Source organism: Astatotilapia calliptera, chromosome 12 (genome assembly GCF_964374335.1).
Source record: "Astatotilapia calliptera chromosome 12, fAstCal68.1, whole genome shotgun sequence".
Taxonomy (NCBI): Eukaryota; Metazoa; Chordata; class Actinopteri; order Cichliformes; family Cichlidae; genus Astatotilapia; species Astatotilapia calliptera.
In genome coordinates this window covers 29,908,317-29,925,877 of record NC_137433.1, presented here as the reverse complement: position 1 = coordinate 29,925,877, position 17,561 = coordinate 29,908,317, and the positions used below count along the sequence as shown (strand labels likewise).

The following is a 17,561-nucleotide window of genomic DNA, read 5'->3' as shown; positions in this document are numbered from 1 at the left end:
ACTGCCTCCATATTCCAGTGCCCAAACTAATTAAACCAAACTCCAATCTCTGTGATGGGTTTTAATTTTAATCAATAATATATCTGCTATCTGGATATCTTTTAAAGCACATGTTTCAGCCTCTGACCACATGAATGCTGCTTAGCAAAAGCAACAGAAGTTTTATTAGTTTGGGGGGTTTTTTTGTAATTTATTTATTGGTATCAATCCAAGTTTATTATTTTGAATAAAAGATACACGTAGTGCACAATTAAGATGTGAAAAATATTACATTTCTTTAGATTCATTATTTATTGTGCATATGTTTAATTATATATTTATGAAGATTTTTAAAATTATTGTTTTAATCAATATTTATTTTAGCATTCAATATCACACCTCTCCTGTGTGATAATGACAGATGGTGTTGCACAACTCTGCGATAAAAGCGCCTAGTTTTCACTGGCTGATTAAAAATATGAAAATAAATGGCCGTGGAAATACTGGATGTGAACATAAACTTACAAATAGAAAAATGAACATAAGAAATTAATATAGTTTTAAAAAAACATATTTATTGTTTGTCCCTGGCTGTTTAGCTATTAGGACCTAGTATAATATGTAAGCATTATTTTTCATGTATCACACTTATTTATTTTTTAATCTACTCCCCCAAACACTTTTATGCTGCCAAAACAGTTTATTACTGTGACAAAAGTACTAGTGCATAAGGGTTAGCCAAAGCATTCATGAATATGCGCTCATTACACTGTTTCTAATTTCTTTTCTGCGTGAGCCTTACCAAAGGTAAACTTAAACTGATCAACTGCCAGGTGAGGCATCAGTGGGAATAAAAGCCATATGCATTCCTTTCACACTTTTGCACAGAGAGTGATGCAAGGCAGACAAGCAGGTCCAGCTATTGTCTCCTAAAGCCCTGCAAATCTGCCAGAGTCCCCCACAGGCAGCGGCTGACTGGATTCTGCGCCTGTGACAAGCAAGTGACAGATCATCGCCGAGGGGGGTTAAATCTGTTCATAGAATAATATAGCATGACAGTCTCTCTGAAGAATACATCTAACGGCTCATACAACTATCACACCAACCAGGTTTCATCCCAGCATACTGTCTTTGTGACATCTGCAGTGCGCACCCAGTTAAAATTAACCAACAGCACACACTTGGGAGTATACCGGGGTGTTGAATGGAGGGTGAAAGGGGTCAGGGAAAACACTTTGCTACTGCAAAGATAGCACCGATAAATACAAAAAGAGGTTCTGCTGCAAGATAAAGGACAGATACAGTAAACAGGTGAAAATGGGCACACCATGGAGAAAGCCAAGGGGCTCACGTAGCCTTTGTGGGTGGTGACAGCAGCCACAGCAATCCCAAACTCCATTGATACACTGTTAAATGAATTACCGTCAATTATTTTCATTTCCTTTAAAAATTTTCTCTGACAATCTTGGAAAGAAGGCTGTTTGCTTTCTTACCGGGGGTTAGATGAGAAGATCGATCATTAATTTCATCTGTGTGTGCGTGTGTTCAGTAGAGATGATGGATGTGTAGTCTGGCTTATTATAAAGTCTTGAAGCGGTGAGAAACAGTATATAAGCTGCATTTGGACAATTTCAAACCTGTGAGGACAGGATTGTACGGGGGGGAGGGGGCACTACACATAGGGTTTACTTTCATTTATGATTAATCTGACATTAATTTCCTCATTAATTGACTTATCTTGTCTATTAAACCTAGAGCGTAATAGATTTAGTGTTAAATTCAAGTCTGCTGCTGCAAATGCTCTTTTTCATCTTTTTTAATGTCTGACATTTCCTACTGTTTATATCTTTTGTGCTAAATCACTGGTACTGTGGGCAACACATTTTGTTTACCAGTATTTTTACTCTATCTTTAAATGTGGGGAGATAGACCCGATATTTTAAGCAATACTTCCCAAACTGTCAGGATGTTCCTTAGAAGTAAACAATCAAAGCTATCTGTTAGTGTTTTGTGCTTCATCTTGTTGCTGTCTCAACACTGGCTGGCTTTCTCTCCATTAGAAGTAAAATGTTTAAAAGTCCATCTGCCAGCCTGTAGCTCTCCAGTTTCTGGCTCCCTGTAGACCTCCAGAGCCAATGCAGGTGCATTCCTAATGCCATTACTATCTGAAGGACAGATCAACACAAACATATTAAATCCTGCTTGGCTGATTTTTGCATTTTGTTTGCTCTCAATTAGAGACATATGCCACAAGCCCAAACACTGGCGCCTGTTTCATTGTGAACTTTTTCAGTTCCCACAGCAAAGTCTATGACCATACGTGCATCCATATTTAGCAGGCGCGCTCAGCCAGGCACTTTGTGAGCCCAGTTATTCACCCTTGCTAGCTGCTGATTTTCTCCTCTATGACTGTTGCAAATTTACTTTTCTGATAACAATCTGATCCCTGCACAGGATACAGCAAGCGAAGGGTGAGAGTGGTGCCAGAGCACTGTCCAGCATCTTGGGCCAAATCCCTTCCTTGGACCAGGATGATAATACTGATTTGATGAGCTAACAGTGCCTCGCAATTTTACAAATACTGCGAGAAATTATGAAAGAAACAATAGTTGTATCATCTGTAAACCTCACCATGTTGAGTTTGAGCTCCATGTTTAGGACTCCTCCACTGTCTAAAACGGGCATTAGGTTGACGGCGAACACGGCTGCCCTGTCCGGTGGAATCGATATATTTGGACCGAAGAAGACGTAGAAGTGCACAGAAAAAGTGTCCAGCTCATTGCGCAGAGTAGGACGGATCGGCCAGCACTTGTTAGTGTCTGCAGTCGGTGCAAGGTAAATGATGCTGTCTTCTGAGGTGTGCAGGTGACTGCTGTTCTGGGACAGGCTTGGCAGGGCTGCCATTAACAGTGTATCAGATAAGGAGAAACCCATCGCTGTTCCAAAAGACTGAGGCATGTTCATCGAGGAGCTGGGTTGTGCTTGGTCTTTCAACAAACTGGGTTTGGAGCAATCTGTTCAGGAAAAAAAAAGTCAAAACAATGCTGTTATTTAATTTGCACTTATATGCACTATAAGCAACAGAGTCTCTATAAATGTTTGAGCTGGAGCTCTGTGTTTTAGATCCGTGCTTACAGGCAGTGTTTATTGTTTGCTATTGTTCCTCAATATCATTTATTCTCTCTCTGCTCTCTTGTGACCCCCGACTGATCACCAAGGCAGCCGCCCACCCTGCTGTTAAAAACTCTGTCTGTTAGAAGGTGGGTTTTTTTCTCACAGAAAGCATTTCATTAATGGGGATTAATGGGTTTTCTTTAAGGTCTTGACATATATGTAAAGCACCCAGAGTAAACCATGTTGTTGTTTGGCACTATATTAATGGAACTGAAACCTAATTATTTAGTTCAGCTGGCTTCCAGAACATATACAACAAGATTCAGTGCTGTGGATTGCCTCTAACTTGATTGTAGACTGTATGTTTTCCACCAACACATAGAAAATCAATGCAAAATGGTCACTGATGTCGAATGGCAAAGTATCATCCAATACCAACAGTCCCCAAGGGGAAAGGATTTCAAAGGCTTTTTAGCTCAACCTCGTTTGCATATTATTGTCTCGAAAGGGTTTGAAGTATTTTGATGTCCGTACAGGCAGGTGGAGAACGCCTAAAAATACTGAATACTGCAGCTGCAGGTAACATTTGTGTAAAATCTGTAAAGCCTCGTAGACGGAGGACAAAGATGGAGCACTTGAAGAATCCTGAAAAAAATCTATAGAAAAATCTATAGAAGAAGAGGCAAATGTCACCCATCTGTCTCAAAAAGAGCCAACCAGTAATTAAACCAGAAGACATGTTAACCAATCACATCATACACAATACAGATCATGATACGTTCGGCTGTGTGGTGGCAGACATATTAACTTATTTCTGTGATGATATAGATAAGTCCACCTTTTGTTTTTCTTGGCTTTCTGTATCTAAGATGTGTATTCGCATTGTATTTATTCAGTCCTGAAATCGAGTAGGTTTTTAAATTAAGCTGTAAACCTTCCATATTGATGTATATTTAGGTCTTGGTGACCACTACAATTAAAGTAAAAGTCTCTTATTAAAGTCTCTTTTCATTCATTTAGATGGGCAGTTGCTCTTATCCAACAAAAATGGTTGCTGAGAGGCAAGACTAAATGTATATACACAATAAGTACTGTACTGTATTTGTGTGGGCGGCTTTCCCCCCTTTGATTTAGAGCATAACACATGAACCCTGTTCAGTTGTCTGCTGAGGACAGAAAAGCTGCAGTGATGAAATGCTTTATAAACAGCAACAATAAATAATAAAGTGCAACCTAGTTTTATCACACTTTGTATTACTAGCGACCGTGACACCTGTAAATTGGACCAAATTCAACTATGGGCACATATTTCTGAGACAGCTCATAACAACAATAACCAATAACAGAAAGAAAGGTGAGGACTCCAGATGGTCTCCTCCCTCAACCTGAGCTGTTCTCCAATTTAAATCCACAAAAGGTCAAGTAAGATCTGCCTGGCAGACAGGAGGAGAGACAGAGTGTGAATAATTAGTGTCTGTGTTGCCATAGTAACAAAGTGCACTGTACAGTGCCGAGCAAAGGGAGGGGATCGCTACATGGAAGTGGACGTCCCACAGATTTGTGAGCTATCCCCATTGAGGGAGCATAAAGAGTATCTCGGTTCTCCACAACCCAAAAACAGCATGTAGCACTTAAGGATGGTATCATTTGCCTCTTAGCAATCCTGCACGAATCACCTCAGTTTGGGTTCCAGTCTTTTCTTGAAGAAGCCTCTTGATGATCTGACTGTGTCTGGCATCCCTTATCCCATCAAACATAAACTGTCAGATGCATGAGCATTTTGGACAGTCTTTGAAAAACATTTTCTGATTTGTGCTTAGATAAGAGTAGAACAGCCAAGATTTAGTCTTTTATGTGCATCTGAAAGCCATAATCCTCTATACTTTGACTGCATACCTTTGAATACTTGATATGGCATGCTGCAGAGATCCACTCTGAGCTTTTGTTTGGCCTAATTTATGAGGTAAACCACCCAAGCTTGGTCTTTTAAAGCAGCAGGAAGAAAAATAAATAAAATTGCAGACAAACTGCTCATGGATAAACACCGCAATTTATCTGCAGATAATAAGAAAAAAGAGAAATCCAACAGATAAACATCTAGTAAAGCAGTAAAATACTTTAATTGGCAAAATTGGTAAAATAGTTTAATTCAAAAACCTCACAGTGTGAAAAACCTTCAGTTCATTTATAGATCTCCAAATCACAATCACAACAGGCGCTGAATATGCCGTGTCATTAAACATTAAAGGGTAATTTAAATCAATCTATAACACTAATGCACAAAGATGTCTTCACTTTAAAATGTAAATGTAAATTTAAACAGAATACATTTTTTATTTATTAATTTTAAATCTCCATATCTATAAAGGTCAAATCATGAAATTTAGGCAAAACAGAAGGTAAGAGGTTTGTTTTTTTGTTTTTGTTTTTAAATCAGCATCTCAATTTTTAGTTTAATCTAACTCAATATTTTTTTATGTCATTTACAGCGCACTTTTTTTATTCTTTGCAATTGCTTTTCCAGCACTTGTCCAATTAAACACAATAGATAAACCAGGTTATTAAATATAAAACTAATATTGGTTTGCAATATTTTACTTTCATAAGTTTAAAATCCAGATAAAAAATACAGCTTAATGATGAAATTCTCTAAAAGAAGAAAGAATATATGTGTTTTGTTATAACCATTTTATAAATTTTTTGATCTTTTAATATCTAAATTAATATAATGACAGACATTAAAGACTTTATTCAAATTTGGATGGAAATAATTTATCATTGATGAATGTACTGAATCTGAAACCGAGGAGGAACTATGTTACACCTGTGCATGTTCCCTCTTAAGTGGACCTGAAAAAGGTATAACAGGAACAACTACTCTGTCTGCAGCTGTCTGTGTCTCCATTCACAGCAGAGCACCATCCCCATCTTCAGATGCTTCATTAGAGCTGCTTTTGTAGTCCTTTCTGCCATCTGTTGTCTTTACTTAAAAGCATGTTCAACTGGGCTGAAATCAGGGGAATGTTACGGCTATTTAAGAACATTACATTTCTTTGTTTTTAGAAGCTCTTGGGTTAGTTTGTAGTATGTTCTGAGTCAATATCCCTCTGTGGATCACTTCAGTTTTGCAGCATTTGACTGAATCCCATGAAAAAACAAAACAAAAGCTATATCACTATACACTTCAGAATTTGCTCGACTACTTCTCATCATCAAAATACTGCACTGACCCAGTTCCACTGGTACCCATGCATGCCTATGCCATCAAATTGGCTCTACCATACTTGACAGATGATGCGGCATGCTTTGATCATAAGCGCTCCCTTTCCTTCTCCATACTCTTCTCCTGCCATCACTCCGCTAGTAGTTTGATTTGTATAAAGAATACTGGTCCCGAACTGGACTGGCTTTTTAAGATATCTTTGAGTTAAGTCTATTGTGGCTTTTCTATTCTTGAGCGTTCCCATACTGAGATAACCTATCTTTTGAATGGTAAATGGTCTGTATTTATATAGCGCTTTACTAGTCCCTAAGGACCCCAAAGCGCTTTACATATCCAGTCATCCACCCATTCACACACACATTCACACACTGGTGATGGCAAGCTACATTGTAGCCACAGCCACCCTGGGGCGCACTGACAGAGGCGAGGCTGCCGGACACTGGCGCCACCGGGCCCTCTGACCACCACCAGTAGGCAACGGGTGAAGTGTCTTGCCCAAGGACACAACGACCGAGACTGTCCAAGCCGGGGCTCGAACCGGCAACCTTCCGATTACAAGGCGAACGCCCAACTCTTGAGCCACGATCGCCTCACTGAAGTTGCTGACTACTTCAACATGTCTTTGGATCACATAAGGAGCTCTGTGAGCATCTACCAAGTGCAAATACCAATTCAAGTACAGACCTTGTATCTTCTTAATTTACAGGGAATTAATGCGGATTTGGGTTTTACCTGGCCATGACACTCCTTATCAGTCAGCTGTCCAATTATTTTTAAATCCATAAAAAGGAGTGACTACGCAAAGGAATATTAATTTAAAAAATGTCTATATGGTAATTCGTTTATGGTTAATGCAGTGTTATTATTAAAACCCCTGATTTAAAACGAAAAGTCTAATCTCAGTCAAACCTCAGTTGCAACATTATAAACGGTCACTGTCTAAAGGCAGATTTCCCCCAGACGTCTGTGGGAAATCTGCCTTGTAACTTATGACGTAACAGGAAACGCTTCTTAACCTTGCGATGTAACCTACCAAGCCATTTAGTTGTTGTGAGATGTATTGACCTGTACCATAATATACACATGTAGTTACATTTTTCATAAGATTAAAAGGGGTTTCCAGCTATGTTGTAAGTTACAACAGATTTCCTGCAGAAGTCTAAATCAGGCTTTACTGATCTATCTGAATGACCAGAAGCAAATAGCAGTGAAAGTTATGTAATATTAACCAACAAAGTCCATATTCTGACTTTATGACTTTTTAACTTCAGGTCTGAAGCTTATTGAAATGATTGTAATTGTAATTGAAATGATTATTTATGTGTTTATAATGTGTTTATTCTGATATAAATAAAGAACACAAATTTGCTACAAACAACTGAAATTAACATTAGCCAGAAAATATGGCAAAAAAGCATCACACTCACCTGTGACCTGCACCCCGATGCGGAAGTAGACGTCAGAGTTACTTAGATATCTCTCCACCAGGATATAATACCATTGCTCCCAGGCAGGTACAAGGGTGACTAATTCACAAAGGTTCCACTCCCTGCAGTCGAGGGCACTTGAGTTATGCACTGGCGGTGCCCGCGCTCTTATCTTCAGCACCACGGGACAACTGTCACTACTCTTGTTCTTGGTGCTGCAGTTTACCAGCTGAACCTTCACCTTTGATATATAATTGGGGATGAACACTCTGCACAGGCACACATAAACACATGTTTTAGGCATTATACCACACAATAAAATGTAGACCTCTACTGAGTAAACATAATGTAAGTCAGCTTCATTGAAATAATTGTCTTTTAGATTTGTTGAATGTTGTGTATCACATCTATTCTGCAAAGGCTTCTATGTTAAATCTATATACTATATATTTTATCATGAGAAAATTAAGATAAGGCTTCAATAAAAATATATATAGTATTATAGTCCCTTCACATCATTTATGCAGCACTCATAATAGCAGCTCTCCTTCCTTTAGGCTCCATCGCGAAGACCATGAAAAAAACTGAAGATTAACCTTGGAAGCAAAATCTTATTATTCCACTCAAAAGACTCAAAGTAGGTGAAGTTGATAAAGGTGTGCAAACTAATCACACACAGGAATTGCACCTTTTAAAATGAAATTGCAAGATACATTAAAAAAACATAACTTAAGAGGCAGATGAAGGATTAGGCTGGGGAAGTGTTATGCTGCAAAAAATAAAAATAAAACGCAATTTTCTCCTGGTGTCTTTTCTCAAAGTCAAGCCCCTGTCAGGTTTCTAGGAGCCCACGTAGGTGACTTACTTATAAAGTGCAGATCTATTATGGACTGGGATCATCTGGTCAATGAAGTATCCAGGGTAAAGTACTGAAATCCCAATCAGCCTCTGAACAATGAGCTGAGGCTGGAACAGATACTGGCATTCCTCAGACAGACCCTACAAAGATAAAGCAGCAGTTGTTCAGATTGTATTTTTGTGGTTAACTCACCAATTTTTTTAAAAGCTGGTAAAGAGGAGATTAGATATCATTCAGACCGACTGAAAATTCCTAATGGACTGTGTGCATTAAGCCTGTCAGCCTCCTGGATTAATATCATTCCGTCCTCCCCCTCCCTGCCACACAGCGTAACATGCACCCACTATTTCACTTGTGTTGTTCTGAACCATTAATGCTTGATGTGCATTACTTTGTGAGATGAGCCGAGTAGACAGACTGATTTAGAGCCAAGAGACCGTGCATTAGTTTCTACACATGATGTGCTGTAAAATTTGTTTGTAAAATGAAGAGAAGCCTTTTGCACCTGATTCAACAGGACAGGTGTGAATGCCAAATTAGGCCCTTCGTTTCTGTCAACTGATCATTGACCCCTCCTGCTCTCGAGTCACAATTACTGTGGCATGTCATTAGTCTGGAAGCTGCTGGGGTGACCCTTTGATTTATTACAGCCTGTCGCTTGGACATGCACATGCACCTTGTGCTTGAATAAAAGCTCAACCAACGTGGGCTTTTGAGAGCAAATGGTTTTACACTGTGAGCCCAAACGGTTTTGATGTTCAATAGCTTTACATTTGACCTTCTTCATACCAAAAGCGATGTGGGCATCCATTCATTTTCCACAGAATTTCACTCTTGGCAAGATGTTAAAGCCTCTAAAACTCCATTAGAGCCATAAAGCACTAAACCTCCCTAATGAAACCCTGTCTAAATGCATTATTTTAGCTCCTTCAGTCACAGCTGCCCACCGAGACGATGTAATTTTAAGGTTCACTTTGGAATATACAGTATGTCAAAGTTTATCAGGTATACATGGAGAGCTGCAAAAAAACAAAAACCTTTTAGAGCTTGTGTTCTCAACTCTGTTCAATTGTATGCTATTGTATTTGAGTCAGCAGTAAGTATTGTTGTATTGCTGCTGCACTGAATTGACAGGACATAGTACCTGTCAACACATTCTCATCCCAAGGTGTCAAATACAACGGTTTGCCACTGGCATCACAGAGATAAGCAGAAAGCTGTCCCCTTTCCTTGGAAAAGGTGTAGCATTGGCCTAGAGGTTTGTTAGCAAGTAGACCGTGGCTTGTACCTTATTAGGGAACTTTTGCTGACTTGTTTTCTTTTCATTTTTTTTTCATTTGCACTCACGTTTTTATCTTGTATAGGTACCACAACTACCTGTTTAAGTTTAAAAGAACGTTTTACAAATGTACCTCTTCACAATATTAGCCCTGCGTTTATAAAAATGCTCAAGGGCATCCAGTGCGCTCTACAGAGACATATAAAAAGGGTATTACAGAACTCCAATTTTGCTCTGTAAAGAGTAGCATATTCTATTTGCAATAAAGGACATTTCAGCAAATGCAGTTATTCCCTTTGACTCTGTTTTCAGTTGCTAAATCCTTACTTACTCTTAAGATTGGTATTAAACTGAGATAGTTATAAATGCGTCGCACATCTCCCTTTTCTGCTTGCATTGCTTCCAATTGTGTCTATTTTCTAAGGAAAAACATCTTAGTTGCTAGAAAATTGCTTCAGAAAGCAAAATTTTAAAAGGTTTGTTATTTCCATCTACAGAGTGTGTCATTGGAAGCTGGTCACATTTGAGCCATGGTGGCTTATATCCCCAAATCCCCCAAAACAAACCAATTCTTCTGTATATGTGATGCTGCTGGCAAGTTCTGATTATATTTTTGATTGTTGTGTATTTCAGGTGCACTTTTGCCAGTCAGTGGAAACCACAAAGCACAAGTGAACACCATGCCAGTGACACATAAATTCCCTGAAATGGAAATCAGCAGGTGTTTATGCAGCCAAATAGGAGAACACGATGAGATGAAGAAAAACTCTCTGACACTGTTCAGCCTCTTTAGGTTCTGCAGTACATACTGGAATACTAATGCCAAGGATCACTTAAATCATTTTTATTTAATTTATTTTTTTTCCCGTCACAAAGGGGAGTTAAGCAAGCATGAAGAAAATGATTTAGATATCATTAGAGTTATGATACATAACACTCTGACACAAATAAGCTTACATTTTACCAGTCATAAGTGGTGAATGATGTGTAACACAAACATGATGCAGTCTTTTCATTTACAGCTCTAAACAACTGATGCTGGGTGCAGAGGGGTTTCTATTTTTCACAGCGTGGATGTAACGCTGGCAATATTGGTCTAGTGGTTCAGTAGTAAGAGAGATTCATTCCGAGTATTTGTTTTCAGTAAAGCTGTAGGAATTCTGGTGTTTATTTGTGATAAATGTGCAGGCTCACCTTGACTGAGATCTTGCCTTCATCCTTAGGTAAATGTGCCGCCAGGAACCAGTCTCCAGGGAGAGGGCTGGTCACGTTGAATGCTCCTGTTGTACGGTTTGGAAGAGTCCAGGTCAGAGTCACAGCAAAGGACCCTGGGATGACTGTATCCCGAGGGAAGCGGGTGAACAGGGGGTTGATTACTGGAGGAGCCCCGGACCTGAAGTACCTATTAATCACAAAGCCACAGTTCAGCCTCCTTAGGCCTAATACTGTCATAAACAACAAGAACATCTGCTAAATATTAAAGTTATCCATGGGAACAGCTAACAGCAGAAGTACAGCTGGCATCCTATACACAAATAAGAATCACAGCAACAAGTTCTCAGACCACACGTCTTCAAAAATATTATATATTTATACACCAGACAAAGATGTTTCAAGCAAGGAGTTAATTTATTCAGCACATATCCATCTTTGACCTTTCTTTTGATCTCAGCTATGCACCTGTAGAGCATTGACTGTATCGCGCACAGTTATGACACCACCACACTGACAATCCAGACAGACAGGCATATAAACACCTGCCAAAGCACTCAAAATGGTCTTTGTTCTGGTTTCTGCTAGAGCAAGTGATTCCAAGGCCATGTTTCTGTATGACAAACACACACACACACTCACAGCTGGTACCGTTTCAGATACAGAACATTAATAATAAGCTCTTCATATCTGAATGGAACAAGCGCATCCATTATTTCAGACGCTATATCACTGAGACACAGGAGACTGACAAAAATACATAAAGCTTCATACAGCTAACGGCTTCACAGTTTCTCCTTGCGTGTAGGCTATAACCCCTTATTTTTCTAAATGTATTTAAGATGCTTATAATCAGCTGGAGAAGAAGAACACTTCAGTTGGAGAACAACAACAGAACAGTGTTAAGCCAAACTCGGTGTCTTACACAGTCACATTGCGGTTCGGGCAGCTGTCTCCAAACGTGCCCCCTTGCTCCTTGAAGGTGATGAGATTCCATACGGCCATCATGGTGTCGTCAGGCACATTGAAGTGGAACAGTTCCACACTGGCGAAGGAGTTGAAAGCACTCAGCTTACGAGGCGTACGGGTGAAGTATTCAGTCACAAAAAGGCAATCTGCAGGGAAGAGAATAAGAGGAATGTGTCCCAAAAATATTTGTGATGGTGGATAGCCTTTAAGCCTTATCGAGCCATTACTCTGCTTTGTCACAACTAAAAGTCACTTTCAACATACTGATGTACGCATCATGTTTGGCATGTTACCAGATTAGTTTAGAATGTTACCAATTTGATCTGGTAACATTTCTTTTCAATGCATACAAACTATAGCTGAGGTTAATGGAAGTTGCAAGAAAATAAAAACGTGACCTAATAATGGTATTATATGAAAAGTCAGGTGATCAAAGTGATGTAGTGTCCAATGCAGGGCACTATATCACAGGGTGGAAAACAGTTTTACTGCCACTATTACTTTAAAGTAACAACGTCCTATAAATCTTGAAGCAAAGTTGCAATGAAAAGATAGACAAGACAGGCGGGTGCTTTGCTTTACTCTGAAGTGCAGTGGTTGGTTTGAGGAAGAGAAACTTTGACTCAACTGACTGAACATCCCATATGCTTTGACTCATGGTTGTAGCTGGGAAACTTAAAACTAAAAATGACATCCATACTGCATGCTACATACTACAGAAGGACTGCAGAGTGTACTATTATAATTTATTAAATGTGTTGCACAGTGTAGTATGACCGCTAAGCTGGAAACAACCCTGGATTTATTTGTATGTTCATGTATTCAGTGTATCTATAGCTCCACGGACATTTATGGTAGCCCATGAAATAACTGTCAGCACATCTCAATTAGGAAAGCTGTGTGCTTGGAACAACCATCTCACTAACAGACCAATATCAACATCGTTGAAAGCATTGAATCATGATTAAAGCTGTTGCTTACAAAGAATAAATATTTAATTATGAACATTTCCCAATATGCCTGTACTATCACTGCTGTGACTAGAGAGCAGTTTTAAGGTGACTCGCTGTAATGACTTACAGAGTTTCACCTCAGAGGCAGCAAATTATTTCTTTAAGAGGTAAATAATCAAAATATGTGATCAAAGACTTTTAACTCCTTCAAAAGAAGCTGCGGGAGACGGATATATGCAGGCTCACTCGCGTCCTGCATAATGTCAAATCCTTGGATTACACCCACCAAAGCCTCTCCATATAAATGCAGCAGACAAGCAGCAGGTGTAATCTGCCACATTACCTACATGAGCTGGGCTGGCATCAAGCACAGCCAGCGGGTGGGCAAAAAATGGGGGAAATTGTGTGCAAGTCACTTAATTGCTACACTAGAACATAAAGCGTCTTTTAGGCGAGGCGTTATCATAAATATAAACTCAAGTAGGTAGAAAAGAAGGCAGCAGATTATTACGGGAATAATGCGGTGGCACTTTGATGTTTCACTGGAGGAAAATGCTTCCACTTGTGGCGCATTCGCTTTCTGCGTGTCAGCCATTAAAATTGCAATACCTGTGGTGACATTGTTTGGGTTTTCTTTTTGTCTCACCTACAATTTGTACAAAAATATAAATAATTTCACACCACTGTTTTCAGAATACAGTGAATCTAAAAATGATGACAGTAAAATAACAAAACAAAACAAAACAAAAAATGATAAATAAAACGAGTGAAAAGGCAATGAGGTGCAGACGTGTAAAGAAATAGGTTGTCTTGAATGCGCAATACTTTCTTATGTTTGCGTAAAAGGAGCAAAACAGCTCTTTTCTGTTCTTTTCTCCCCCCACGACATTATCCACTCACCTATGGAGGCAACCTTGAATACTAAAGATGTACTACGGAAGCCGAAACTGAGAAGAATGAAGTGGTTTGCTGTCAAGAGTGAAATCCTAATCCCATACAAAGCTCCAGGTCTTTATTTGAGCCTCATTCCAGCCTTTTGCTGGACTGTTATCTCTGGTATATGTGAGCCTTCTTTACATTAAGATTCTTCTTTGCCCTTTCATTAACAGACTGTGACTGGGGTCACAGCCTGAAGTGCTATAACTCAAAAGGGTGAGTTTGGCGCTAACAGTGCTGGAGTCTGCAGTAAGCCTACAGTCACTGCTTGGCTGATTAGAAAGAAACAGACATGATTTTTTCTTTCCATTTACAGATTGCAGCTAAGCCCACAAAAAGTGTAGTTACAGTGGATCGGTCAGAAAGAGGTTTAAAAAAAGAAGCACATCTAGAAGTAGGACTGTGAATGGTGATTACGCTATTCAAGAGGAATCCTTAAATCAGAATTAATTGCTAATCGTCACTTTTTCCAGGTGTCATAATCTAAGGTACATGAAAGCCACCATTCATCATCAAAAATACACCTTCACACAGTCTCTAGATCACTAACAGAGGGTCAGGGCTGTCACAGTGGGTCAAGAGATGGTAGAGGGAACTAAGAAAATCAAACTCTTCCTTTTTAAAAACCTTTGCTTATTGTCATTTTGCCTCTTTACTGGCACAAACTAAAATCTTAGAGGGGTTTATAGCCAAAGGATTTTAAAAAATCGTTTTTCCTAAGCATAGCTTTTAATCATCATTTTTATCACAAGTTAATATTTAAGGCTTGATTTTGCTTACACGTGTTAATTGCATCAGTGTCTTGCAAGTACTGAATATCCTGAAACAGGGTGCATTTCTTTGGCAACTGTCACAGCCTCGCGTTTACATTTTTATAGTTGTGATTTCCAATGCTCTCTAATGTGCAAGCTATACAGAGGTGGTTACCGTCACACTTAATTGACAAGACAGGCTACGTGTCAAACACGTCGAGATCTCAAGATCTGAGGTTGTTGTGACAAAATGAATACAGAAAATTAGAATAATGAACTGACATATCTATTTTCAAGCTACGCGTGAAAAGCTCCGGGCTCGGTGACACTCCAGCAGCCACGCACAGAGACTTCACTTAAGTCTGAAGGTGTAAACATGCCAAAATATCTAAATATGCTTGTTTGTTTGCCAGCCAAATAAAGACGTTTCATTTGAAGATAAAGGCAGCCGAGTGCTTACAGGCTTTCTCATAGTGTGGTTCTGGATTCAATAATCTCTTCAATGAGCACCTCCCTACCACTGTTTTACTCTGTTAGAGGCTTAATATAGACATAATCCTGCTTTTTGTCATCTCAACATGGGATTTATCCATTAATACTTAGCTGGGCTGTCTTTAAACTTTATTTTTTGGAACAGCAAAAAGTAATTGCTGCTTTTCGAAATTCCTCCTCCTCTAGCAGATTTTAAAATCTCTCAAAAAAAAAAAAAACAGCTGCTAAAGATCAACCATCTGGAACAAGAGCCACTAAATGACACCAAATTTAATACTGGCCAGCGATAAAGTCAAATTTTGAGTCAACACTATTCTCTCCTCCATCCTCCTCACATCCACCTACAGAAACAAACGCCTCGAAGATAACACGCAGCCGTAAAGATTACTGGACCTTCCACTTCCACAATGGGAGATGCAGACACCAGAGATATTAAACATTAACAATTCATACACATCTAAACATGCACAATCTGCCTGGCAATCAAGTGGGTTAACATAAATTATTTTATGGTAAAGAATAAGCTCTAATTCTCTGTTGTCTCTGTTTTACTGAGATATATCCAAGAAAGCAGGGGGGAAGGGTAAAGTGGGTAAACTGGGCTTTCTGTCTAAAGCCAAATATGTCGAATGAGTTACTAGAATTGATAAAGCAAAACAGCAACAAGTCAGACAGACCTGTATGGTCCTTAGTGGCCACAGCCAGTACAGTCTGTGCTGTAGGTATGGATTCATTGTTATCAGATTTTTGTTGCACACCTCAGTCTTGAAGCAGCAAAGAAATTTTCATGGATAGACATTTAAAAAAAGAAAACAAATCAAGGAGGATACGCTTAGGTTCTTCTTTTTTAAGGAAACAGATAGAGAGAAATAATGAGAGCATGCTGCACTTTTCATACATTTAAAAACCTAAAAACAACTTGATTTTACAAAAGTCAACTTCAAAATTGTCCCATTATCCAGTTAAACCAGTTTAGTCCTCATCTCCTATCAAAGCAGGTTAAATTTAAGACGGGAAACAAGAAGGTTTGACTTAACCTTTCCCTTTATCCCATTACTATGGTCACATTTTGTAGTCAGCCGTGCCAGCGTGCACTAACTTGGCTTTGAGCCTTCACGTCTCCGCAAAACGAGAACAAATGAAAGGTAACAAGAGTCAACACGTCCGGACTGATCGGTTTTCTTGTGACCACATTTAGACCTCCGTATCGTAGCCTACAACCTATAGGAGCTTCACTCAGTGCATTGTGAGCCATAATTAGCAGCATCCTTCCCCATACGTAACGTAACCGAAGCAGGTCCGTGTTCAGGAAAACCGTTTTGTCAGTGGCCGAGACTGAAAGCAGCAGCTGTGGATGTTTCGGAGACTGAATTGAAGCCAGAGACAGGATGAGATGCTGCCGCCGCTGCTGGGAGGATTTCAGCACCCCGACAAAAGGAACAGCTCCGCGAATCAAACACTCACTGAATGGAAACTCACCTCCAACAGCGCAGAGATAGGTGTAAACAAGCAAGAGGAGCCTCGGAGGGCTACATCCTGAGCCCAGGCGCTCCAGTTGCCACATCGTTAAAAGCAGAATATTTTGTGAGGGGCTCCAGCCCGAGTGCAGTTCTCAGACGCTCTGCTGGTCTACATTTTTTCAGATATTTGCCAACGACCAGCTGTTTGTGCATGACGTCATTCAGACGACGACGGGACAGCGCCTCCTCTTTGGCTTTGATTTGACAACCTCAATATGTCGACTTATTTCATTGGACCTCCGGCCCTGTCAGTCCGGCGATAGTGCAGACGTAGATTGCACCACAAGGATTCACACTTCGCCGTCCTGGCCACCCGACACGGGCACGAGTGAGGTGTGAGGCTGCAGCTGCCCCTCGAGCCTGCAGCCTCTTCTGCCAGGACCCAGGACACAAAGTTGGTACTTTGGAGGAATGGAAGACTTCATCTTATGTGGTCGTGCACAAGCCTCAAAACTAATAAAATACGATTTCCAGCGATTAATAAATTCAAAGCAACTAATTTGGGTTTCTGTTAGACTAAAAAAAAAGTAAAAGTGCAGCAACTCCACGTGTCAGTCTAGTTTTAAAAAACTAGCAATATACATACTCCTTAAAATATAACATATTACGTGAGCATAAATAAAATGAAAGGCTAAAAGGATTTATTTTAATGATTCATAGTGGGCTCAATTTGGGCCTCAAATATAAAAGCAGTCAAACCACAGTTAACAAAGCACAAGTGGACAATGAGTCATTACATTTATCCAGTGAAAAACATTTAAAAGTGAATGAATACACAAAATATACTTGAGGAGTTTGAATTTTTCATTTTAAGGATCACGTGGTCATCGGGTGACGTGTTTGTCA

General features: G+C 39.6%; 1 protein-coding gene across 1 annotated transcript in view; it reads right to left on the bottom strand.

Moving 5' to 3' along the window:
* tmem8b (transmembrane protein 8B) overlaps window positions 1–16,863 on the bottom strand; it is a 36,104-nt gene extending 19,241 nt beyond the window's left edge. The window contains exons 1-6 of the mRNA XM_026187552.2: window positions 16,675–16,863; window positions 12,019–12,208; window positions 11,076–11,283; window positions 8,609–8,742; window positions 7,744–8,012; window positions 2,611–2,993 (exon numbers count right to left, since the gene is read on the bottom strand). Coding sequence (XP_026043337.1) covers window positions 2,611–2,993; window positions 7,744–8,012; window positions 8,609–8,742; window positions 11,076–11,283; window positions 12,019–12,208; window positions 16,675–16,759 — 1,269 coding nt within the window. The 5' untranslated portion in view covers window positions 16,760–16,863. The remainder of the gene's footprint in view (window positions 1–2,610; window positions 2,994–7,743; window positions 8,013–8,608; window positions 8,743–11,075; window positions 11,284–12,018; window positions 12,209–16,674) is intronic.
* Between the last annotated feature and the right edge of the window lie 698 nt (window positions 16,864–17,561).